The 27000-nt window shown below is 49.2% G+C and overlaps 2 protein-coding genes across 2 annotated transcripts; both read right to left on the bottom strand.

The window, feature by feature from the left end:
* Positions 1-256: 256 nt before the first annotated feature.
* Positions 257-15253, bottom strand: C16H11orf52 (chromosome 16 C11orf52 homolog). Its single transcript, XM_065570364.1, has 4 exons — positions 15085-15253; positions 6619-6659; positions 5003-5049; positions 257-3976 (listed from the first exon to the last, which is right to left on the bottom strand). Exons 1-4 carry the CDS (start codon positions 15114-15116, stop codon positions 3725-3727), a joined length of 372 nt encoding a protein of 123 aa, XP_065426436.1. The 5' UTR covers positions 15117-15253; the 3' UTR covers positions 257-3724.
* A 5318-nt stretch (positions 15254-20571) lies between these two features.
* On the bottom strand, positions 20572-23241 carry HSPB2 (heat shock protein family B (small) member 2). Its single transcript, XM_005291385.4, has 2 exons — positions 23081-23241; positions 20572-21477 (listed from the first exon to the last, which is right to left on the bottom strand). Exons 1-2 carry the CDS (start codon positions 23172-23174, stop codon positions 21038-21040), a joined length of 534 nt encoding a protein of 177 aa, XP_005291442.2. The 5' UTR covers positions 23175-23241; the 3' UTR covers positions 20572-21037.
* Between the last annotated feature and the right edge of the window lie 3759 nt (positions 23242-27000).

Genomic DNA, 27000 nt, shown 5'->3' with positions numbered 1-27000 from the left:
GGGGTGGGCAAGGTCTCCTAGGGGAGAGGATGGAGGGAAGGGGGGATCCCGGTTCCCCAAAAAGAGAGGATGGGTGTACTGAGTACCAGGGGGCCCACTGCTCTGGGCACCTCAGCAGCCCAGCTGGGGTGGTTATCTGGGGAGGATACAGGTGGTGGTGCTGGGGTATCAGGGTGATGGGTGCCAAAATGACAGTAGATGGGACAGAAATGCCTCATCCCAAATGGCGAGGATCCAGCAACAACACAACTTCCAGTTTAGCTATAAAAATATTTATTTTCCAATTGTAAAATCAGCAGTCCCTGCTTCTGATACCCAGGAGTCATGCAGCAGAGCCAGACAGCAAGGCAGAGGGGGATTGTACAAATTCTTCATTAGCCATTTCTGACCCAAACTCAGCAATTAATAACATCACACTTAATTCAGTCAGATATTGGGCAGAAATTCTCTTTCTAGGCTACAGAGATAGTCTGTTTAATGTGCCTAAAGACAACATTTTAGAAATGTTGTTTTACTGTTTTAGTAAATCATATTATTGTATATTTATTATATAGATCAGCATTTCTAAATAAGAGTGATTCAGCATACAAACAGATTTCATTGTAAATGAGTATTGGCTTCACATTTTCTGAAAGTAAACAAGAATAATTTTCCTTCACACAGTATTTATTTTAATAACAAAGTGTCAGAAATCTCCTTTTCATAACTAGTGGCACTGATGAACCTGTATCTGCCATGTATCCATGTGAGTAGCTTTATACATGTGTTGTGCATAAGTACAGGAACGACGCGCATATCACCATAATGACCATTTAAAAAGTGCAATTTCATTAGTTAAAAGTACAATTAAGCCTCAAACATTAAAGGAACATTTGATTTCACACTCATTTAACTCAAACTGAACAAGCTCAGAAAACAGAAGATGTTTGTAGAATCTGTTAACATTCAGTGCAAAAACAAGTCCTTCAGAGAAATCATTTCAAAACGTGTACATTCACATTTGATCTATTTGAGGCCTGTTAAACAGGCAAAATTACTGTATTATTTCTGCTTCTATGGAGCGCATTTGATTATCTCTACGATATACTGTACCGCTAGAAACAACATGGAGTACCAGCTAAGCATGAAAGCTAGAATTCCCCAGGAAATCTGAGATAAAATACCAGTCCAGGCATTGAGGAGCTCATTAAAAGATAGTGGTAACAGCAACAGAAACTAATACAGAATACAAAAGAGCCAGAGGTTCAATTAATCCACAGATCAATAGAATCAACTGACATGCCCAGAAAACAAGTTCCTTAGGGCCAGACTCTGTTCTTATTTACACCAGCTACAATCTGGACCAACTCTATTGACTTGTGGATTTCCCCCAGTGTAACTGAAATCAGAATCTGGCCCTTACTGTTTGTCCTATGCTCTATTTGTGTGGCTTGCTTTCCCGTTCCCAGCTCAGCATTCCAGGCGGGGAGAACTTCAGAAACAGATTCTTTGCCGCACAGTTTGCAGCAGCTGGTTGCTTCACTCAGAACTAGAGCATAATTTGTTCTCAAATGAGCCCCATTCATTTTTGGCTGGAGATGCAGGTACATGCCCAGTTTCACCACTAAATGACAAACTACCCAGCTGCCAGCATTCTGCATGGCTACCCGCTAGCTTTAGGTGGACTTGGCACCAAGGGTGCATGGTGTCAAAAGAGACCACGCATTTCTGCCATTAGCAGACAAGCAGATGGGCAGTGCCCTGTGCCATGTGTTACTCTACCAAGGAGGTTATGGCTGCAAAGGAAGGCTCCCCACTAAGTGATAATCTATATTTAATAAAGTTTATATAAAACCTATATAATAAAATTATTTTATCCTGCACTGGCTGAGGGAGGTTGGATTAGATAATGGTGAACTAATGGCTCTTTCTAGTTCTAATATTGGTGATTCTATGAAAAGATGTAGTTGCTTGCTACTCCCACAGTCTAGCATGCACAAGATGTGGGTTTGAGACCCCACTTCCACCCTTGAATAGTGGGCCAGCAGGGGCAAAGCACTCAGCCTCTCTCTTGTAATGAGGGAGTGCCCGGTGCCACACAGTCGCACTGTCCAAAGCCCATCCATTCCCCTTGGGTCAGAAGGATGGGTGATCATGCAGGGTCTGGAGAGTGTGGGGATCTGGGGGAGAAAAGGGAGAATTCTTGGAGCTTTAGGAGGGAGTCAGAAGAACTAGCCCTCACAGTAATATAGGGCTTTATCCTGCAAACCTGACTATAGGCATAGCACTTGCACTGAAGTCAGTGGGACTTCATAGGTGAGCAAAAGCCATTCAGGTGAAAAGATTGCAAGACTGGTCCCCAAAATATCTCCATGGTAACATACAGATATTAGTACCTCTTTTATTTTTTTAGTGAACAGTAACTCATACTGACCACACTCAGGTCTTTAGTTAATAAAGTTGTAAGCAAAATGCAATTTGATTATAACCTTTACGAAACTCCCCATTTTCAAACACTGGTATTTGACCAGGATGTCCCAAATCCTGCATTGAGCCACTCAGATCAGCACATAGGTGCACAAAGTTTCATTTAACAGTGTAAAGTGCTGGTTTAAGTTTGGAAACCCTGTTTAGGTGACAACGTTGGAAATTCAGCCCATAGTTTAACCCCTGCCATGTAGGGATGCAGGAACCTACTGGATTGTTGCTAAACCACATTATTAATAATCAATATTATGAATCTATAAACAAAATCTCAAATATGTATTGGTGAGGGGGTGTCTAGCATGAGCCCTGTGCTACGCGCCGTCTGCTACCTGACACAGGAAGGAAGAAGAAAGGGTCCTAAACCCTATCTGAGGTTGGCTATGATTCATCCTCAATCCCACAGACATGCAAACTGCCAGCGTGTCTGAGGACTGGATGACCCACCCTTAAGTGTGAGCAGAGGATTTAAAATTATTGTTCAAAAATTAATTTGTAAATGTTAGTTGCCTTCATTTCAGACCATGGCTAAGAGCTTCTCATTCCCTTTCAGGGGCAAGGATCCACATCTATAACCGTCCTACTGCTGAAAGGGCGGCTTAGCCACGTCTAGACCCTGCATTCCTGCTCTTAGCATTGCAGAGCACTGTGCATGGTGGGAACACACTGCTTCATTGAGGAAATGGTACGGGCTTAGTGTCTGAAGCATGCCAAGTGGAAGGGCTAGTGTTTGCAGCATGCATATAGTGATATGGTCCATGCAATTTCCTCACAGTATCACCCACCTGTCATTTTCTGTAACAGCTGCAGGGTTTTCTTAATGTTGAAACAAAATCCAGTGGCAAACATTTCACTTGTTCTAACTTATCTAATCCTTTGTTCTGGGTTTCCAGATCTGCCTGTATTATGGTGCAGGGCTAATCCTCCTGCCATGGTATGAACCACCTCCCCATGGCACTGGGCTATGATTTCATTAGACAGGGAGCAGCTTTACCTTCTAGAATGGCCCAAAGGAGACATCCTTCCAGCCTCAGAAACATCCCTGATGTTTCTGAAGGGGTAAATTGGATTTTCTCAGCAAAACCCAGTGAAAAGTTTTATTCAGTTACGACAAATATTAGAGTCCTTCAAAACCAAATACAACTGGAGGATCCAGGTTCTCTGCACATTCTCAGAGAGACCCATGCGTCCACGGTATAGGCTTGAATCTACAGCGTCTCAGTCTGTGAAACACTTTTGCTGGAGGAGGCTGCTGCACCTCTTACACCAGGGTCCCATTTCTGCTGTCGTATTTCAGTCTGGGATGGGGGAAGTTAAGGGTGGCATACTCCGTTGCATTCTGCATTTGCAAGTTCTTCACCTCTTGGGCCGAGCGCTCCCGGGCCCTGGTGAATACCTGGATATCTGCATAGTGCACGCTGTCATCACGCTTCACATTCCTGGGCTTGTTCACAGTAGCATAGACTGGAAACTCCGAGACGTCATCGTACATGTGAGCAGCCTGCAGGCCCGTCTGGAAAAAGAGTGCTAGAGAATCAGCTCCCCATTCTTTCCCCCCATCCCACACTGTGGGCTCACAGGAGGGCTGAACACCACTGCCGTATTGCACCTAGCGTCAGCCAAAAGGCTATGCCAGCTCCCCATAGACCGCAACATGCTGCCTCCAAACCATTCTCAGTCCCTGCCAGCCTGGCAATGGGGACTACCCTGGGGGTTGAGCATGCTGCGTCCAAAGCTTTCCCAGCCCCCTAGCCCAGGAAGTAAGGGTGTGTCTATGTAGCAATCAGGAAGCACAACTGCAGCAGGTGGAGGCAGACCCAAGCTGGCTTCGCTCGCTAAAAAGCAATGCAGCCACCCAGGTACAACATTTCCTGGGATCCTAGGAATGTACTTGAGCGGCTTGCGTGTGCCATTGATGCTACACGACTATTTTTATTAAGCTAGCTCAATCAAAACTAGCTTGTGTGAGTCTACCCTTGCTGTCCCAGTTCCAATGCAGATGTACCCTAAGGGGCTGAACACTGTATTTTCAACTTGTCTGTTTAGTTAAATGTCTTTAGGGCAGGGCCGGCTCTAGGCACCAGCAAAGCAAGCAGTTGCTTGGGGTGGCAAATTTGCAAGGGGCGCAAGAATCCAGCCTGGGAGCTGAGAACCAACAGGGGGCCCTGGGAGCCCCATAGAAACAAAGAATGGAACAAAAGAATAATAAAGGCACCTCAACTTTTTCTCATTTATGTAGGACAGTCTTATAATATGCATCCAGATATCCTCCAATCACACAAGCTGAAAATTGTTCCACTTTACTGCAGTTCTGTAACCATATGGGAACCAATCCTCTCTGTGTTCTGTGCACATCCAAAATTCCTGCTGAATGACTCGCCCTGGGAGCGAGTTACCAGTGACCCAGGGTTGAGGTGACAGGAGGGTGCAGTTGGGGGGGAGGGGGAGAGCCCAGGGTTGGGGTGGGGGGGCAGTCAAAAAAATTTTTGCTTGGGGCAGCAAAAAACCTAGAGCCGGCCCTGCTTTAGGGTCCATTTACCTTCCTGTCATCTTGGTGCGGTTGGCTCATCTGTTTTGCTCTAGTGCCTGCAAAAGAAACACCAGAGAATCAGGGTGATTTAACTGCTGGGTATTGCTCCTTCTTATACACATCACAGCAACAGTGTCCAGTACACAGGCTCTCTCCACTGGGCCCTTTTCAAATTTCCAGCCCAGCTGAAGTCCCCGCTGAATCATGTCTTCGGAGCATGCCTCACACAAGAAAGCCCCGGCCTGTTCTTTTTGGAAAATGAGCTTTCCAGAGAGGACAACATGCTGTGAATCACGCAGTACCTAGCAGGAGGTACACACCACAGACAGCGTCAGGCCCTCTGAGCATCTCAGATCCACGGTTTGTCTGTACCCATTTTGTCCTTTGCTGTTTGGCAAACATGTTTTGCAGGGGTTGGTTCTAGGGCTGTTGGTTTGTTTATTTCTCTGTGCTCCTAGTTGATGTTTGCAGCTCTAGGAAGGATGCTAAGCTGCAGATGCCGCACAGCCAGCTGAGGGTGCTCACACACCCTTTGGTTCGCAGCAAGATGGCAATTTAAGTCCTTTTTGGCATGAGATTTAGTCATTTTAAACATATTTAGAATTTTCAGAAGCTCCCTCACAAAATCCTATAACATTCCTAAGGTACTTTAGGTGAAAGACTAGGAGTGACACACGAATCCCTTACAACCAGCTTCACACAGCCCTAACATTGTGCTGTCATTGTCCAGCTGGAATTGTTTCGTGGGTACTTTAGCACAAATGTGGCTATTTACCAAACGGCACAATAACAAATTCCCAAACCCAAAAGCGGCGTCTGTCTGTGAATCATATTTATAATACACACACCCCTTTGGTATGGTATCTACACCAGCATGCACACACCCTCTCCCTTGAGAACTTTGTTCAGGTGTGCATCCTGTTAGAAAGTGCATTAATTCTGTCTAGAAGGGAGCAATAATAATAGGGAATAACAGTGCACTGGGGACTGAATCCTGCGCCCACTGAAGTCAATGGTAAAGCTCCCATTGATTTCAGTGGGGCAGGATCATGCCCTGCCTGGCTTTCAAAGGCTTCTTAGCTACATTGGGCATTATGTTTTATTCTTGGTGTTTGTCAGACTTTCTTTGTGTTTGCCATGTTGCCAGTTTAGGCACCACAGCAGGTAGCAACTCCAGAGGCCTGCAGAAGTTAAAAAAAAAAACAGGAGAGAATACATCTCTCAGGGGCTATGGGAATTCTGCTGCCTCAAGGCCAGAATTTGGCACTGCTGTCTGTCCCCATGTCATTTTCCTTCCTCATATGCCCATTCCCTCCATGTGCCAAGCACATACACTTCCCTGCTTTAGGAGGGTGCATCAGACAAGGAAATTTCCTCTCTGTTTTGGCAATAAATTCTATGAAACTTGTGTTCCATTGATCAGGTGGTTCTATCAGGTCTCAGAGTTGGCTTGTGTCCGGTCTCGGCACAGCTTCATAGGGAGGGAAACTTGGCATACAGACCATTGGAGGGGATGGGGCCTCTGAAGTCTGGATGAGAATCCAGATTTGTAGCTTTTCTGAGTGGAAGCCACAAGCCTGTGGGACTCTGTCACTGTTCTCCACAGATGTTTCACAAACCCTTACCTTGCTTTTCTTTTTTTCTTTTAAAAGGTGAAGGACATCTCCTGAAATCAGAGAGAGAGGCGTGTTAACACTGCAAGGCCTGAGTCTCTCCTATTGTCATTGCATGCAGATGTACAAACACACACATGTCGCCCGGACACTGCGTTTGGGAACAACGTGAAAGAAACCTGAAAGCTCCCTGGAAGTACATCAATGGGCACTAGGGAACTTTCAGTGCGCAGCAGCAGGGTCCACACGGCCACTTAGTGTGCACTAGGCGTGCAGCAGGATACCCCAGCTTGTTGTACACTAACTACCCCTGTAGCTGTGTAGACACACCCTAAGAGCCATTGAGCCCAAGCAAGACTCTCCCAGTTGCAATTCCCTAGGAGCTGGCCAGTGGAAAGTGTTACTGAATTAACCCAGAAGACTGCAGGGTCTGAGACAGCCCTCTCACTGTAGGACTCCTGTTTAGAACTGAGGCGGCCATGCGAGAAGCCCAGACTGGAGTTCGAATTTTAGTCTTGACCCTAACTTCCCTGTACAGAAGAAGTTTTGTTTTGTTTTTTACAGAAACTTAATGGTACTCAGTGGAATTCGCCCTGCAAGATAGGAGGATTTCAAAAAGGGCCAAGTCTGTAAAGCTAAATGAATTCTGCTTCCTAGTGTTCCCTTAGGTTGTGTGAGACCCACCAAATTCCTTCTCTGTTGTGGTCTAATGAGGATTTGACCCCAGCTCTCCTGAGAGTGGTTCTGATGAGGCATCTCTGCCAGTTCTCCTGACTCAGGGAATTATACTCTGGAGATCCTGAAGTGGTCAGTGTGAATACAATGGTCCCTCGGATTCTGTGCACACATCTCCCACTAGCTGATGGGCTTGAGGTTCTCCACGAGGTGCAGGAACTCACTGGGCTGTGCCCCCCAATAAGGCCTTGGAGAAGCAGCTTTCTCTGGATGGAAAATGCCTGCACGAAGTGATGACACAGACTCCCACTGTCCCTATGTCCTGAGCAAAGAGGGGCTCCTCCAGGGGACACCAGATGTGGATCTGAGATTTTTGGGTGCATGTGTCAAGGGTAGGTGCTGGTCACTCTTATGTATTGTCCCTCTGCCACCTGACTCTCTGTCCCCGCACAGAACAGGGAGGCAAGATTTGAGGCTCACAACTGTCTAATCCACACCGATCCATGGAACCAAACTAAAGCACTGATGGTGACTAACATGTCAAGCCAAACACCTAGCTCCGTAGTTTGCCTGTGTGACCAGCCATCTCTGCCTTTGCTGCACTCTCCCCATTTCCGAGGGCCAGGAATTGTCTCTTGTTAGGATAGGTCTAACGCAAACAGATCTATGGGACTATCACCCCTAACGTGCAAAGACGTGCCATCTCTGGGTGGCACAAATGGAATGGCAGGCGAAGTCTCAATTGCAATGACAGCCACTCAGAAAGGAGCTTCTGCAGAGATCATAACATCTCTACTTGTGTGGAGAAGCTGGTTCCTGACTGGCCGGAGGAGCAGGAGACACTGATTAGGTTCTGCTATTTTAAAATTACAACTACATTCTACAGAAAAGAGCCCAAACACTTAAGTAACACCTTAGCGCCACCACAACAACACAGCAACACAGCCCAGAGATGGGGTGATACTGTGGCAACACAGCCCAAAGCCACAACGACACCATAGTGACACAGCCCAGAACTCAGGAGATACCACAATGATATGGCCCAGAACTGGCCTGATGCCACAGCAACACGGCCCAGAGATGGGACAATACTGTGGGGATGCCCCCGTGAACTGGAGTGACACTGCTGTGGGAATGCCTTTATGAGCTGTAATGATACCATAGTAACACTGTTGAGAGCTGCAGCCAGAGAAACAGAGAGAGGAGAATGACGAGGAGTCCCTGTTGCTAAGATACCTGAGTCTAACAACTCCATTTTTTGTGGAGGGTTGGAAATGCCAGGGCCTGCAGTGCACCCTTCCAGAGTTAGCAGCTCTGCGACCTGCTGTGCGTATACCCTGCTTTCCCCAGGAAGCCCTGGCAGCCGGGGAGAGGCACAGCAGCCACAGAGAGAAGCAGGGTCTAGCCAAGGGCTTGCTCACTGCCCCAAAGCAGGACTCAGAGTACAGACACACTGGGCCAGATTGGCCCCAGGGGGAAATTTGTGCACCTCAAACCTGCCTTCTGCCTTTGCGGGGGGAGAGATCTTTGGTGGAGCCTGGTGCCACATCATCTGTACCCTACAGATGCCCTCAAACGTGTACTCACCTCCCGCAGCTACTCGGACAGTCCAATATGCACATACCCCCAAGAACGAGCGAGAACCATTTAGATTGGACTGCTATGAGATCAAAGGCTCTGGGTGCTGAGGATATTCTAGAATTGTCACAAAACATTTTCTCCTGAGGCCAGGGGCCAGTTTGCTGCCCGGACAGCTCCAAACCTTGCAGCTCCTCCCTGATTCAAGAAACAGGCGCATCCGGAACATACGCTTCTGAAGGATCCCAGGTAATTTCCCCCTTTCTGCAAGTCTTCGGACTAAACCGAACCAGAGCAAACAAAACTGTGCGCTCCACAGACAATGAGTCAAATCCTGCCCTCAGCTCCCCCATTAGAACCAGAGAGAGAGACAGGTCAAACATAGAGACATCCTAGTAGTGCAATGCACAAGGGCCAAATTTATCCCTAATGGAACATCACTGACGTTAGCAGAATTACACAGGGTCTGAATATGGCCCCAGGAGCACATGCTGTCTCTCTGTGCAGATATGTGTCACATTCTGAGCCCAATGCATGAAGCAAATGTTATCGTTCCGTAAAGCTAGAAGGACCAGAGGAAAGCAGGTGCCAATCCTTATATGGCTAGTAACATGCTAGCACATATATCCAGCCCTGGACTCTGTCCAGCACGCTAGGCCTTGGAGGCTCCCAGAGCTGGGCTCTGTCTCTGCTGCAACACAGGGGCTGGACACACGGGGCTACAACTTTTAAAGAATGGAAGAGAATCACTGGAGAATATCAAAGGAGCATGTGGCTTTGTGTGCCCCACTGTATTTGCATTACCACCCCAGCCATGCCCAGGGGCAGTGCAGTACCTGAAGGAGCTCTGTGCTTTCTAGCTTTAAAGACCCGAATGGCCTTTGGTTCTGTAACAACCATAGGAAGGAAGGAAGGGAGTTACGCACTGAGAGGTTTTAATTTAATCAGTAGTGATTAACCATCGTTCTGCTGGGGCGCAGGGAGGCAAAATCAGCCTAGGTGGACGAAGGGCAGTTCCCACTGAAATCAGTGGGCTTGCACCCAGTGACACTGGGGCTGAGTTTGGCCCATCGTCTGCAAATAGCTCAGGCGCCATGTGAGCTGAAAGGCACTATGGAAACTAGATGGGTTATTATTATAAATACATAGCCCTGCTACTGTCACTGTTGCACTCCAGTTCACCCCCCCTCCTCCAGCCAGGCCCTGTGTATGTGACCAGTACAGCAGGAGCTGTACCTTGTGGCAAGAGCTGTGCTGAGGTCACCGAAGATGCTGTTAGCACAAACAAGAAGAGGCCAAGCTCCTTCCAAGACAAGGCTGGAGTTTATCCTGCGGAAAAGGGCTGCTGCTCTGAGCAACACTGTTTTATTTTGAAATGGTTCCTGCACTGCCCTGTCAGCTCCCCATGCCCTCCCATGTATGGCACCAGCCCCAAAAGGGGAGCAGCTCCAGCTCACTGACTCTTATGAGTTGCCTTGCCCAGCTCCTGGGCTCTGGAGTTGGTTGATCCTTCACAGCATGCAGGAAGGTCGGTCGTGTAATTAAAATAGCTCAACTTTAAATATAATCAGCAGAATCTCTGGCCAGTTCCCTGAGATGCAGGGTTCAGTATCAGCTTTCCAAGCTGCTTTCACTTGTTTCGCTTGCCCTCCTTTGTGGACGGAGTTTAGCAGCCAGTCTGCAGGTGGGAGTTATGCTGAGGCTGTCTGCAGGCTAACAATCTCCCCACCTCAGATCTGCTGTAATTAGAATGGACAAGGGAAGGGAAGCAAGAACAGGACACAGTTCTCCCCATTTCCATTCAAAGAGACCATAAATGTTCGGCCCAAATCACACTCCGTCACATGCCCATCTGGGCCTGCACTCCCTGCATGCACACACACCTACATCCCCCCACCCCATTGATACACACCTGCTCCTACACCCCACCCCATCAGCACCCAGGATCCTAAACCCCATCACACAGGCACAGACCTGCTTCAGTACCTCACACAGATTTCTGCGCTGCACCCCATCTCACTCACACACAAATCTGTTTCTACAGCCCCCCCATCCTAAAACTCATCACATATCTCCACTTACTGCCCATCACACACCCCACCAATCAACTCTCTCTCTGTTGTGTGACACCCCGCCACCCCATCACAGGTTCAAACACCTTATGATGGCAATATTCCCTTTTTTCCTATTCGTTGCATTTAACAGAGCTTGAGAAAACAGCAAAGTTCGAGAGGCTCTGTACATCCTTGCCACAAGTACTCCTGTTCTTCTTTTTCTGTACATCCTTGTTTGCAGAGAATAATCTGATGCTGAATGTTTCCTTCCTTCAATGAGAAATGAAGGAGTATGTGCCCTAGGACAGTTGTTCAACCAGGGGGTACACATACCCCTGGGGGTACACAGAGGTCTTCCAGGGAGTACATCAACTCCTCTAGAAAATTGCCTATTTTACAACAGGCTACAGAAAAAGCACTAGCGAAGTCAGTACAAACAAATTCCATACAATGCCTTGTTTATTCTACTTTATATGTGATACAGTGAAATGTAAGTATAATATTTATATTCCAATTGATTTATTTTATAATAATATGGTAAAAAGAAAGTCAGCAATTTGTCAGTAATAGCGGGCTGTGACACTTTTGTTTTTTTATGTCTGATTTTGTAAGCAAGTTAGTTTTTAAGTGAGGTAAAACATGGGGGTTTGCAAGACAAATCAGACTCCTGAAAGGGGCACAGTAGACTGAAAAGGTTGAGAGTCACTGGCAGTCCCTAGGGGACGCAGTCCCAGTGGAAACACTCCCCAGATGTGTCCAGATGTTAGGTAAAACTTTTTTTTCTATTACTAGTTTTGCCCTAATGATTCTTTTTAAAAATTATTTCTTAGACTCCAGAAACCATTTGAATTTCTTGCCACCTACTCTCCATTCCCAAGGTCGTCTGTGTTAATAATAATGATTTAGGCTAGGATTTTCAATGGCGTTGGGTGCCTAACTCCTTTAGGTCCCTTTGAAAACCTCAGCCTTTATTTAAAAAGCCTTGCTCTCTGCTGAGGCACCTAGGGTGCTGGCCAGGCAGGTAAAATGCAGGAATAACAGCAATTTACACACTCTGAAATAGCAAAACTAAAATAAGATACTTAAATGTCAAAGAAAGTGATACTGATGGTTAGCAGGGCAAAACAGGTGTGTGGAGTTTTTTTACAGCTAGATAACTTGCAATAAAAACACATCTCTTCTTGGAGGACAGGCAGGATTGTCCACAGTAAAAGTAATTAGAGCACTAACCTAGGACTTGGGAGAACCTGTGTTCAATTCCCTGCTCTGCTACAGACTTTCTGGGTGAGCCTTGCCAAAGTCACTTTCCCTATCTATACAAATAAAGACAAGTACAATAATATTTCCCTGCTTCCAGAAGTGCAGTGAGGATAACTACATTAGAGATTGTGCAGGGCTTTGAGAGCCACTGATGAAAAGTGCTATAGAAGAGTTAGGTATTATTTATTTGGCAGTTAAGTCAAAGCCACATCTGACCCACTGCTGCAGAGATTATATGGAGCCCATTCTTTTCCTGCTCTCTTTCCTCTGCTGAACCCTCCAGAGCCCCTGTTACCTAGGTACGTCTCTGCCGTTAGCAGCCACTGGAAACCAGCCATGCAGGGTGTGGCCACTCGGAATGGGGAACTGGAGCTCCCCGCTTTGCTGTGTCTTTCCCCCCATTCTTTGTAGACTCTCAGGAGGAAAACACTTCTCTGTTTCTTTCTCCCTGATGCAGCCTTTAAGGTAGATGTTTGCTCTGAATTCACAGGCCACGCAGGCATGGTAGCAGAGGGCAAAAGACAGGTCATGGCTTCCAGGAGTCTTTAAGCCAAAGCCCACTCCACCACACAAGGACCTTACCAGGGGGCAGCAACGAGAGGATGGCATCAGCTTAGGACAGACCAAAAGGCACCAACATAAAACTGAAGCAGGAAAGAAGCTTGGGATTCTTTGTTCCCTGGATCATTCCTATCTTGCTGTCATTCTCAGGAAACTTAAATGCCTTTTCACAAAGCTCTGGCTAGTGATCTCTCACCACGCAGGTACAGTGCTTATAACATGGAACCTTGATCTCAGCTGGTGGCTCTAGGTGCTACCATAACACAAATACATACTAATCCTGCAGAGTGCTCAGTTCTCTGCAGGATTAGACCCTAATATCCCTGGCATTTGGAGGATCAGGCTCTTAGTGCTATCCAGCTGGTAGACATCAGATTGGCCCCCTACTTTCCAGGCAGTCTTTGATACAAAGCCAAGGGGAAACTGGCAGCATCTATCCCAGCACAATCACTGCGCAGAGGGGCCCTCAGGAGATAGGCTGCCCCAGGCCCTCCTGCTAAGGGGAAGGCTAGAAAGGTGAGCTCCTAAGCACAGAGATTCACCCCTAGTTCAGCGGTGAATGGCCTCTAGATTCTGGTTTCTGTTTCTCTTTGAGGGCAGAGATTGTATCTACTTCTCTGTTTGTACAGCGCCTGGCACAATAGGGGCCTGTGATGCTTCCTAACAGGAATTACAATGATAACGATCTTCTTTAGCCTTAGGAGTCCCTGGCCTCCCTGCAGACTGTGGGAGGGACTACAGCAGAGCATGACCCTTCATTCTTCAGGCAATTCACAAACATTAACAGATAGCAAAGGATGGCTGGGAAACCCTCAGGGCAAGAGATGGAGAGATTGTAATGGAGATGAGGGGTTGTAATGAGCCCTTGGCAAGGGGAGAAGCCAACACCCACCATGGGTACCTGAGCAAGGATAAGTAACTGAGTCACACGCCCTGATTCCTAGACTACCCCTAGCTCCCATCCCTCAGGCAGATACAGATTCTTGCATTCCATCCTGACTCCCAGTCCCCACCAAGCTCTAACCAATAACCTACATGCCATTCCCCAAGCCAGGAAATGAACCCAGGAGTCCTGATTCCCAGTTCCAGTCACTAAGTGATGCTGTGTTTCTTTTAAATATTCAAATATTTTAGCAAATGTAATATTACAAAATGAAAACAAAACTATATATTTCTATATTATGACACCCCCACTCCTGCACCCCACCCAGCCAGGGGCTTGACTTCCCATAATTCCCTTTCACCTTGGCCAGATTTTCCCTGTCATGATCTCACACCCAGGCCAGCAAATATTGCCCCATGGCATCAAACAGTGGTTTATCGTATGCCTTTTCAGTAGGCAGGGTGGGGCTGGGCCCCACATGAGCTTGGAGGGATCAAGCAGAAACAGCATCTACAAATGTGCCCAGGGCCACTTTCTGGATTTCCTGACTGGAAATAAAGCCCATGCGGATTGGAGGATGGAGACAGAGCAGCGGACTGCAGATAGGGGTAGGAGATGCTGAAAGCTGGACTCAGAGGGGCTGATCCGCAGTACCCTGCCAGAGTAAAGGCACCACCAATCCACCCTGAGGGTCCCCCCATGCAGAATGGCCCCTGAGTGCAGGGAGACTCGGGGAGGTGCCGCACTGGCTTTGCAGGTCCAGCTGCAGGGAGTGTGGCCAGAGCCTTCCTACACCCTATTCCCAGCTGCTGGAATGACCTGTAGGGGCAGTGGCAGCAGCCAGGCTTGAGTTAGGCCTACCCCTGAAGCTGCTGTAAACTGTGTCTGGAGAGGAATCACTCTCAGCACAGGAGAGAGGTGAAAGTGACCGAAGCACCTCCCCACCTCAGTGCCCTGAGAAGGCACAGGGAGCGCGAGTCTCCCCTCCTCTGTACAAGCGTGTCCCTCTCGCCAGCAGAAGTTGGTGCAATAAACGATATTACCTCGCCCACCTTGCCTCTCTGTTGGCCTCCTGTGACTAGGGTGACCAGATGTCCCGATTTTATAGGGACAGTCCCGATATTTGGGGCTTGTTCTTATATAGGCTTCTATTACCCCCCATCCCCGTCCCGATTTTTCACACTTGCTGTCTGGTCACCCTACCTGTGACATTCACCCCCCTGCCCGGTGGGTGTCAATTACTGCTCACTCCAAACTCTCCACTGGCTGCACCTGCTAGCACTCTGCCTGTGGGACAGGCCTGCCCGCTGCCCAGGCAGATGGGAGCCCTGGGAACTCAGAGCAGGAAAGCGCACTCGCTTTCCCACGCAGTTGGCAAAGTCAGCCAAAACTTTAGCCCTCAGCTGCCCCAGCCTCGCCTCCTTTCTCCTGCATGATCCCTCCACCGCCTACAAAGCCTGTACTCACCCGCGTCCCGCACAGCTGCAGGAGTTGCCCATGTCGCTCCTGCCTCCATGAAGCAGAAAATGTTTTTCTGAAGTCACAGGGAGAGCAGAGCTTGTATTTCCTGGTTCCCTGTTCAGCCCCTGGCAGCTCCAAGGGAGTGTCTGGCAGTGTCAGATTTCTCTTCATCAGTGAAGCGAAACTTCGTTAGGCCTGTGTGTGCCATCTGCTGGAGGGATTTCTAGAGGCGGCTGCTCCTGCCAGCCCCACACTCAGCTCTCCCTGGCAAATGGGGAGCTAGGATCAGGTCTCCAGCCTGAACCCTGGGGTGTGTGCCCCAGTGTGCCCCACTGATATCAGGGAATCGGCACAGCCCAGAAATGTCCATGCTGAGCAGTTATGGAGGTGGGAGACGGCCAGGGACAATTCCCCAGAGGGAAGGGAGCTGTCAGGGCTTTTCATGCTCTGATCATCTTCATCTCAGACAGAGTGTCAGAAAAATGTGTAGCATTAAAACAAAGACCGGTGTTACCTGGGGAGTCAGTTTGAGAGGCTTTGTCCAAGGGGATGCTAAACATTAGGGAAGATTGGTCTTCTGGCTAAGGCAGTGGACTGGGTCTCAATTTTCTGCCTCTATCACAGGCTCCTTGTGTAACTTTGGACAAGTCGGTTAGGGCCAGATTTTTGAAGGTATCTAGGTGCCTAAAGATGCAGATAAGTGCCTAGTGGGAATCTTCAAAGGACCTCCCATGGGAATTAAGCATGTAGGCACTTTAGAATCCTGCTATGCACCTCTTTGCTTCATTAACCTCCTAAATACCTTTAAAAATGGGGCCTTTAGTCTCTCTGGCCCAGATCCACAAAGGTATTTAGGTTCCTAATTCCCATTGATTGCTGTGGAAGTTAGGAGCCTAAATACCTTTACGGATCTGGGCCTCAGTTATCCATCTATCAAATGCAGATAAAACTACTTCCTTCACCTCTCTAGTCTACTTAGATTATAAAGCTCTTCAGGGCAGGGGCTGTCTCATGCTATGTATGTGACCGCAGCTAGCATAGCGGGGCCCTGCTCACTAGGTTCTTCTGCAATAGAAATGACAACTAATAATAAATGCTCTTATCTTAACATAACCCTGTTGTGGGAATTATCTGCACTCAAAGGCCCCACCCTGAGTTTGAGCTCTTCCAGCTGCTTCTGAATTCACCTTGTGGGTTGTAGCTGACAATTGAATATGTTTGAATTAATAATTTGCATTTAACTATTGTAACATATGCAACCTTTGCGGCTTCACTCCTAAGGCACTATGCAAAGGCGCTTAGATAATGTTTTCACCCCTCAGCTCATAGAGACCCAAGAAGCAATACGCTTGATCTTAGCCATGAGGCGGTACTACAGTGATGAGCATGGTAGAAGAACCTGTCCAGAACAGAATTCTCCTCTTTGGTTCAGCCACTGCCCAAACCACACAGTTCCTGGGCTTGATCAGGAAGCAGCTCTGTGCCTCTTCCCAAAGTGTACACTACCATTTACAGGGTTTATTATCTGATGACATGCAGAGGGGTGTTTAATGCCTTACAGCAGAGATATGAGGAGAAGGCCCCTGCCCTGTGGAACTTGTGTAACACCCACTACCTTGGCTGACTCCCCAAGGACTGACCAGGGTCCTCCTGAACTCAAAGCAGGAGTCGCCACACATTGAGCTAAAGAACCAGCGAGTTACGCTTGCAATCTAATCCAATCTGGTATCTGGCTGGTGAAAGCAGAAAATCCAGACTGAATCCTGAAGCCCAGCATGGCTGTATTCTGCGGAGACCAACGTCCCAATGGCTGGGTAACACTCAGCTGCTTGCTCATCTCTTGTCTGCAGTCACAGACTTTGTGTATCTCTGAACATGCCACAGACTGATCCTTTTGTTTGTTTAGACAGCAAATCTGTTTTTATTTCAGAGTTAACTCAGGCTTTGTTGCCTTATGGAAAAACAAAAAAACCTCGTTGAGAATCTGCTTCCATCAGCCCCTCTGGACAAACACTGGGGCTGTTGGTTTGAGTGCCACCAGAGAAACAGAAAGCCATTGAAAACATTGGCAGCTCCGGGAAGTATTTGGCTGCCACTCCGCGTTCCCTTTTTATCCTCTGTCTGCAGGAATAAAAGGGAGCCCGGGTTCCAGCACTCAAGCTTAGCAATGCGATTGTGCTATTTTGTGCTTAGGTAGCGAGAGTCCACGGATAATGATCAGCTGCTTCACACCAGTCAGTGTCAGCCGCGTCTCCCAGCGTCAGCGCTCAGGGCAGTTGTTTTAGTGTGGTCTGAGACACTTGGAATGGAATCTGGCTTTGTAACCAGGAGTGAAATTGGCATTGGAGAGGGCTGCTGGCGCCCAGCAACAGAGAACTCAATCCTGCCCGTTAGAGCTAGAAGATATTAAAAGAGAGCGAAGGAACAGAATTATCCATTGTTTTTATTATTATTGTTGTTGGTCTATTTATTATTTGTACTGCGGTAACACCTTGGTGCCCCAGGCTTTCTGCAGACACAGAACGATTTAGCATTGCATGTACAAAAAATTAGCTCAGAACTGGTTCAGTAACTTCTCCTTTGGAAGCAGAATTGGTTCCACCTCCAGTGAAAATGCAGTCCAGCCCCGTTAGAGCAAAGCCCCTTTTATCACTGCTTCACTCTGTGCAAACTGCACTTTATGCTGCATCGGAGACAATTTGGAGCTTTCATTCTGCTTCCCTGTCAATGGAGGTCACTAGATTCTCAGGTCACTACAGAGGCTTCCCCCTGCCATTCTGGTGGGATGGCATTGTTAGGTCTTGTTGCTTACCCGCCTTGCTTTCCTCACACACACAAGATGGGGGAGTTGTGAGGTTTCTTTTTCTAGGGTTGTGGAAAGTGAGTTTAAACTAAAATTGCAGATGATACAATTATTTCTTTCATGGAGGAGCTGTCAAATCTTGGGTGCTAGCCAGAAGCCAACAAACACCCCATTAATAGAGCTTCATGATATTTCTCTTTTAAACTGATGGGCATGGAAAGTATACAGTAAATACCCTGTACATCTGGCTATCCGTCTTGGGTTTTATACAGTGCTCATCACCATGGTATATGAACATTTCATTCTGTACTAATGTCTTTACTGTACTCAACCCAATATATGTCTTTGCCAAACCCAAATGCCCTGATGTGGGTATCTCCATTAAATGCAGGGGACCTTTACTTTTTGCCATGAAGATGCTGGATCTAAGCAAGGAAAAGCCCCATTCTGGCTGAAGGGCTCAGGTCAGATTCACCAGAGGGCTCCGCCATCTCAGCAGAAAAGAAATGAAAGAAAAAGGAATTAGACGCAGATTGTCCAGAGTTAATCTGAGTCCCCTGGAGTTCCCAGTCAACACGGGGGGGTGGGGGGGGGCATCAAACAGCTATGATCCTGTGAGCTGTTTCAGCAGGCTTTCCACCCAGGCAGTTTCACCAGAGCATCCTGTCTATGCAAGCACGAATCCTTTTACACACCACTCCCCAGAGAGAAGTGAAAGGCGAGGGATCAAAGTCCTCTATACATAGAGCAGGTACCACCACCCAAGAAGCAGCAGGGTGAGTTTCCCATACACTTCCCTGTCAATGCACATCATCCCTGCTCTGGAGAGAGCACCTGTAAAAGCAAGAACAATGGTTCATTATTGATTCCATGGCCTGTCTGCTGGGAGTGACAGCCAGGTGGACAGTTAGTGCCAGTGGTGCTGGTTGTTTTTTGGGATGGGAGGATCAGCCTACCAGGAACTGGACTGAGAGACCCTCCCAAGCCAAACCATGTAGGCCATTCGGCAGACGGGAGCAACCGTCAACCACTGACAACCAGAGCTGCAGATCAGAACCAGTGAGCAACCATCCAGCCCCCCTGCACTGAGAATGGCTGTTCCTAAACCATAAAGACCAAAACTGATTCTCAATGGTCCTCTCCCTGAACTTGGGGCAGGTATAGAGTAGCAAGCTACCACCTTTGCACTCCCTGTATTCTGAGGCTGGTGAGGGCCCGTTGTAAGTTGTAGCAGCCTCAAGGCCGCTCCGAATTTCATTCCCATAGCTCACTATGACTCTAGGAAGCGGTGCATTCCAGCCAGACTCTGGACTTGCCTGGCAGCCGGGAGCAGTCCTTATGCCCTGCTTTCAGTCCCTCCACACAAGGGAATTCATAGGGTGCCGTTCCTGGCCCCTTTTATTTTTCCAGATCAGTGCACTGGGGCCTTAGTGTAACTGAGAATCAGGCCCTAAGAAGTAATGCAAAGGAGGGACTTACGAATCCTCCAGCTTCCTCAGTGGGTGTCTTGGAACCTTCACTCTCTGCCACGCCAGGGGAGGACTCGTATCCCCACATCAGGATGTGCCAGAGACCCCATATTTGGTCAGTGACACAGCACCTCACTGCCTTAATCGGCTCAGAGGAGGAATGAGTTTGCCATCTGCTGACTCCTCACAGCCAGCCCAAGCAGCTGCTGCAGCAGACTGTGTAACACACACAATCCCCCTTCTGACATCATCAGAGTAAGGGGACTTTCTCCTGGTGCCCTGTAGCATCGGGTTGATGAAGCACTTGGTTACGGAAGGGGGACCTAGGGCCAGATTCATCCCTGATGCAATTCCACTGAAGCCAGTTGAACTGAGCTCTGTGTCTTCAACATTGTACAGGACCTTGAAACATTAATGGCTCACTTCCTCCAAAGGACGCAGGATGGGTCTCTACCTGGGTGGGCACAACTTCCCATGGACTGAAATAGGTAGGGCAGAGGAGTGCCTTGGGCAAGTTTCCTAGGTCAGCAGAACCCCTAAAGCCAGCCCTGGAGATGAGTGCGTATTTTTGACAATGATCCCCTGGCATCTTTCAGTCTGTTCCTACGTACCAGAAGCCATTACATCCCTGAAACTTCCTGCAGGGGTGGCTAAACTGTAGGCTTGCGAGCCACAAGCCCCCCCCCCATTCTCCACCTACCAGATGGGGGCGGGGGGAGAGGGGGCTCGGGACCTCTGCCTTGCAATGGGGTGGTGGGGGTAGGGGCTTCTGTCCAGCAGGAAGGAGGGGTGCCGGGCTTCAGCCCTGTGGGATGCACCTGCTGGGGGCTTCAGCAGGAATGGGGCTAAAGCCCCGAGCCCAGGCTCCCAGCAGATGTGCCCCAGCTCTCAAACGTCTGAAGATTGTTGTATGTGGCTCGGAGGGCCACCCCTGGGCTATGGCATCAGAACTATTCTGGGAATCCAAAGGGGACTGGCACAATGGTTGCAAAGTGCACCCATCTGCCATAAGGGTGATCCCCTGCGGTTAGTCACTCTCAGGGTTGGCACTGATGTTGGTTTCACAGATGAACTCTGAATGAACTCTAAATAATCTGGTGCCACAAAATATGCTGACCAGAACAATTTCCTGGTTCACTGCATCAAGAGAGGCTAAGGCGTTGTCCAGATTCTTCAATGCAGAATAACTATGATGTGAGCAATTGAAATTCAAAGCAAATGTGAGAAGATTAGAGCTAGATTTATTCCTCATTTCTCTTAAGAACTATTGTTGTTTTTACATACTTACAGCCCCTTCCACCCCCAAAGCTCTCCACAAATGTTAGCGACAGGTTTAAAAACGATGCACTGGATTACTCCACCCACCACTGAAATGCAGCCCCCTCCGGGGTGGAACACAGCAGCTGGTTAACAGCCCACAGCAACACAGCACAGCAGTTTATGGCAGGAGGTGACCCCTGTTATTTCTGGATAATGGAGTAGCGATGGCAGCATGTACTACCTTCCTCTGGGCAGTGCTTGAACTGGGAAAAGGCTTCAGTTATGGTCCCCCCCGCACTCTCTTTCTTCAACTCCACCACCTCTTTTCCAACCAGTGGTCTTCCCCCAAAGCTAAGCACTGGGGGTGAGAAATAAGGTTCTGGCACAATCACATATCCCCCCAATTGAAGCAGAGCCCCAGGGTGCTTTAGGGCTCAGCTTGTCCCTTCCCCTTATCCATCCCCACTGGCTGATCTTGGTGAGTTATTTTCACATCCTTGATTCTGGCCTCCACTTCCCCCCCAGTTCGGGGAGCCTCTACGCTCAAGATGCCATCATGGGACAGCGTGGCTTTAACTCGCAGGGGGTCAGCATCCAGTGGGAGGATGTACGTCCTGGTGAATTCCCGGGAGATGAAGCCATGGCGGTCAGCTTTCTGGGAGTGCTGAGCTGTCACCTCTAGCAGGTTGTCCACTGTGCGGACGGCGATCTCGTCAGGCAGGAAGTGGCAGACATCCAGAAACACCTGGAATTTGTGCTCATTGAGGTTGATCTCAGAGATCCCCCGGTCCAGCTGCTTGTTGATCCGGGGCCTGATGTAGTACCCATGATACAAGGTGGGGGCTAAAATCTCTGCAGGGGACACACCTGAAAGAGACACGATGAGGAGCATAGGGTTGCTTTGCATCCTGGGATGGAGGAGTGCAACAACGAGACCAAGCGAGGCGAAGGGGAATGTTAGCAGGACTGGCAGAGTCTGGGACTTGGCAGGCATCTGTGTGGGCTCTGTGCAAACCCACCACTTCTGTTGTACAATGGAAACTGAGTCACCAGCTTGGCGCACCCATGTGTCACTGAAATGCTGCATGCAGCCCACTGAGTGCCACCCCATGCCACACACCAGCTGCACCCACCAGCTCTGCCAGAGGCTGACATCCATCTGGGGGTCTAAGCTAGGAGCGAGAGAGAGTAGGTGATGGGTGGCGTGGGTGCTGTGAGGAGAGGCGCCCACAGCCAGAGCTGGACGTGGAAAACACTGAATGCGGAGAAACTGGCACGAAGAACTAAAGCCCTTTGTGTGACATTGACATCAGGCTTTTCTTGGGGCTTTTGCCTTTTCACACTGTTGTGCTAGCACTTTGAGCCTGGTGAATGGTTCTGCTGCCTCCTGCATTCTTTCCCCTCTAGCTGCTACTGCTCTGGCTTTGTCCAGAACCCACCAGCTCAGCTTTTCCCTGCGCTGACTGGGGATGCAAAATCTCCCACCAGCAGCAGCTCTTTTCAAAAGCTCCTTAATCCAACTCCTGCCAGTCAGATTCCACCACAGCCTGTCCCGGGCAGTGGGCTAGGACAGCTTCCCTTGCTGCTAAGGTCTGCAGCACCCGCTGCACCAGGCGAGGGTCAGAGAGCTTGCTGGCTAACCAGTCTTTCAGCTAATTAAGGGGAGAACCAGTTTTTCCTAACAATTTTCAGGCGACACTTTGCCATAAAAGAGCAAGACCCTTCTCTGGTATCTACACAGTGTCTTCATGACCTCTTTGGCATGGGCTGTGCCACGTGGACTGGCTGTTGATCAGGGCCACCCGGCAGGGGGCAAGTGGGGCAATTTGCCCCAGGCCCCCACGAGAATATAGTATTCTATAGTATTGCAACTTTTTTTTATGGAAGGGGCCCCCAAAATTGCTTTGCCCCAGGCCCCCTGAATCCTTTGGGCGGCCCTGCTGTTGATGGCAGGAGGGGCCCCACCTGCAGTCCGGGTCAAAGGGGAGTATTTTGCTCCCCATGCGCTGTGTGTGCATGAATGATGAAAAGGGAGGGAGGGGCAAGGAAAGCGGGAATGAAACATGCAGCCATGGAGGGAGGGAACTAGAAGGAGAAAGATCAAGAGCATGATGGCTCCTAATTATTCTGGAGGCTTCTCCTGATGCCCCCTGGCCCATCCTGGGCCCCCCATCAGATTTCTTGATGATTCCAAATCCCCCCATTGCAGTTGCTTATGTGTCTGTGCAGGGGTGCTGGAACAATTTGTATAGTGGGGGTGCTGAGAGCCATTGAACCAAACTGTAAATCCTGTATATAATGGAAACCACTTCAAACCAGGGGGTGCGGCAGCATCACCAGCACCCATAGTTCCAGCATCTCTGTGTCTGCACTGCAGGAGGTGGTGTCCCAGGGGGATGCACTCCAGACAGTCTTCTGCACTAGGAGAGAGCAAAAGTGAAGCTAGATGGGAGCCTGGCCTCTTTCTTACCTTCCCCAAAGTTCTGGTCATAGATCTTGCTGGGGTTGGCGAACTCGTATTCCGTGCTCATGGGGTAGGCATGGGGGATCGTCCGCTCAGCCATGGTCTGTCGGGGAAGGGACCTTCAGCGTGCTCGCTGCCTCTCAGAGTGAGAAGGCTGCCGATCGCAAAGTTTTAATCGGGTGAATTCCATAGGGAGGTGTGTGTGATAAAGATACAGACCAAAATAGACACACAGGCCCAGGGACGCTTAGCCAGGAGGATGAGGGAAAGCGCCTCACCGCATTCCTGCTGGGGATCTAGCCACAGTTTGCAGACAGGGAGGGTCTGCAGCTATTGGATGGCTAAGTTTAAGGCTCCGGAAAATGAAACATGCTGTCATGATGGATTGAAAGCCAGAGGGCTAGGATTCCCTGCTCCAGGGTACTGGGTGTGCTGGGCCAGTGAAGTGGAATGGGGGAGGCTGCAGGACTGGAAGTGGGAGGCATAGGCTGAAGGGGGGCTCGAGGGAAGGTGAGAGAATGGAGGCATAGCCTAGGCAGAGTTACACGGGGTATTCACTAAGGGGAGGGCATGTACTAGATGCTGAATGCAGGGCTGGGTGCTAGCAGCTCCTGAGCTCTCATCCCATCTCTGACCAATGACGCGTTCTGTGGCCTTTCCCCTCATTGTGCTATACCCTTCCGATCTGCAAAATGGGGTTAATAACACCCACCTGCCTACCCCTCCACCCTGTAAGGATTAATTAGCTAACGCTGGGAGATGCTTTACAGAGTGTTACATTTTTGTCCAGTACCCTCACATACCACACACCTCTAGACTGGCATCCAAACAGGCTGTTGTGTTCTTATTGGCTAAAAGTTTAAATAAAAAGTGATACATTGTTGCAACAAATGTTCTAGCCTCCACCTGGGCTTGATTTAGCCTGGAGTTCAGAACTGTGCTGGGACACAGGGCATTTTGTGGGAAGTGGCAAGGCCATTCTGCAATTCGCTTCCTCATGAATCGTTCTCTGTTTAACAAAATCTAAGGGAGCCAGATCTCCAAAGGTGCTGAGCAGCCACCAGACAGGATTGATTCTTCATCACTCAGCAGGTGTAAAGTTCTGTGTGCATGTGCTAAATAGTCTGAACACTTCCCCCAACCCCACCCCCGCGCTCACTTGAAAACGAGCTTCTAAAAACTAATGGGCTAAAAGGATCCCTGGCCTTACTCTAGTGTCAGGGTTTCAGCCGCATAGAGATGGATGCAGTGGAAATGCCTACGACAGACAGGCCTTAGTTATTTGGGGGCTGGATTTGTCCCAGATCAGTTTTTAAAGTCCTGAATGGGTTGGTCCCCACATAAGACCCTTGTGCTCAGAAACTAGAGCTGCCTTGAAGGCTCCAGGTCTCCAAAGCGCAGAGCAGCAGGTGCACCAGTGTCAAGTCTTTCTTGTTTACATGATATGCAATTCAAGGCGACACCTACAACTTGGGTTGTTACTGCTCCCTTTATCTGCTGTCCCTCTTGCCAAAAGCTGTAGGATTGACTGCAACCTCCCCGCCACCCCCTGCACAGTTGTAGCTAGACTCTGGAGCTGTGAGGGAAACTTTTCCCCCCTGTGGTTCAGCACCCAGCACAGAAAATAGCTCTGGATGGGGGCATGGCCTCCACTCACTTATAAGTCAGAGAGAGCAAGTGTGAATTTGCTGTCACCTAAAGTCAATGGAATTTATGTCAGTTTCTATATGTGAGCACAGAATCGGAGCCAGTGAAGTTCATAGCAGGGCTGCCTGCTCCCTATTAATATGATTATCTAGGAGCCCCAGTCATTGGCCAAGACCCCACTGTGCCAGACGCTGTACAAACACAGAACAAAACCACTGTCCCCGCCCCAAAGAGTTGACAAGATACCTAGGGCTCTACCTGTCCATTCCTACATGAGGTGTGTTGGAGAGCCCCCAGCTCACCCAGCAGAACCCTTTCAGTTGTAACGGAAGGACACTCTTCCCTTGGGATTTACTGAGGGAGATCCGAGTGTCTCTGGGGAAACGTCTGGTGGCCAACCCATCAGAGCACAAGTGTGCAGACCAGAGGCAGGGCACTGTCAGGAGGAAGTTCCCAGTAGTGCCTTGGGGGAGGTGCCTGCATGCATACATTAGCCACACCCATTGAAAGAAGGGGAAGAGGAAGGAACAAGTGTGGCACCCAAACAGAAAGCATAGAAACCAGAAATACAGCATTGATGTCACGCTCGGCGGCAGCTGGCGAGATGACAGGCGGCTGCACTCGTCCCATCACTGCATGTTCCTCGATTAGTCTTAGTAATCAGACTCACTCAGTGTTAAATTTAACCCAATGGCTTATATGAGTCACTTTTTATTCCTAGCAGCACTAGGAATACAAATAGGGCTCAGCTCAGGGATGGGCAGGGGTAATGCACCAGGAAATTTGGATGTAAACCTGGGTGCGGTACCAGCAGAAACACGTGCACAGGACAAGGTAACTGGTGATTTGCTCAGGACTGGCACAGTGGCTCTGCTGGCTGGATGGCACATAGCTGTGCCATAGCCGGGTCTCACTGTGGGAGTTTCTTTAGGTGCTACACATTAATTCCCAACATCCATCCCAAGGAGCTGCATGCACACCATGGAGTCACTAACACAAAGAAGGAAGAGAGGGAAGAGCAGGGCCCTTGGATGTGCCATTGGTCTTCCCTCCACTGTGCTCTTGATAGCTGCTCCTGGCTAAAACTCATGAGATTCCATCTCCCCCGGGGAAGCAGAGAGATTGCAGGAGGAGTGTCTTCTGGAGCCTGTCTGTGAAGATGGCTTATCACTATTAGGAATAATAACATGCTCCCCTACAGCACCTTTCATCCAATAAGCGTTCCTTAGATTGTCAGCTCTTTGGAGCCCTTAGATCGATCGATAGATCGATAGATAGATAGATGCATAGCTTGCATGTCTGGGGAGCATGGTGGTGCATTTTAAAGGCTCTCACAATATAGGTGGTGCCATTTATGTATGTGAGTCTGAAGTCACACCTAGACTGTGCTGAGCTCTCACCTTTCTCTAAATCTCCATTCAAGTGGCTTTAGCGTTGGGGAAAAGACAAAGGTGCTGGACTGACATACACAGGGGGGCTGAGATCCTCTGTTCGCCCTTAGAACAGGCACAGAGCAGCAGCTGTTGAAGCTTCACACATACACTTTGCCCTGCTGACTGCCCGTCCACCCTCTGGGTGTCTTGCCTGTGTCCCGAGGTACCCCTCCCTCCCCTCCATGGGGTGAGAGAGAGAAGGGAAGAGGCCAGTTAGTAAAAACTGCTGAGAGGATGATCAACATTTTAGATTCAAACCTTACTTTTATTCCTGGTTTGCAAAATAGAGACAGAGCTAAAAATTGGATACCCATTAATACATGAGAGGTAACAGACAGTGGGAGAGAGCGGGGTCAGGATGGACAGACCCGCACCAGCTGGGAGGGAGAGGGGTCAGGATGGACAGACCCGCACCAGCTGGGAGGGAGGGGGGTCAGGATGGACAGACCCGCACCAGCTGGGAGGGAGGGGGGTCAGGATGGACAGACCCACACCAGCTGGGAGGGAGGGGGGTCAGGATGGACAGACCCACACCAGCTGGAAGGGAGGGGGGTCAGGATGGACAGACCCACACCAGCTGGGAGGGAGGGGGGTCAGGATGGACAGACCCGCACCAGCTGGGAGGGAGGGGGGTTCAGGACGGACAGATCCACACCAGCTGGGAAGGAGGGAGGGGGGTCAGGACGGACAGACCCGCACCAGCTGGGAGGGAGGGAGGGGGGTCAGGATGGACAGACATGCACCAGGTGGCATGTGAGGGGGTCAGGATGGGAAGACCTGTACAGGCTGGAGGGGTCAGGACAGACAGATCCATACCAGCTGTGCGGGAGCTTGGGACGGACAGCG

The sequence above is a fragment of the Chrysemys picta genome, chromosome 16 (assembly GCF_011386835.1).
Source record: "Chrysemys picta bellii isolate R12L10 chromosome 16, ASM1138683v2, whole genome shotgun sequence".
In the NCBI taxonomy this organism is placed as follows: domain Eukaryota; kingdom Metazoa; phylum Chordata; order Testudines; family Emydidae; genus Chrysemys; species Chrysemys picta.
Note: the sequence above shows the minus strand (reverse complement) of the source record. Positions and strands in the feature narration are given on the sequence as shown.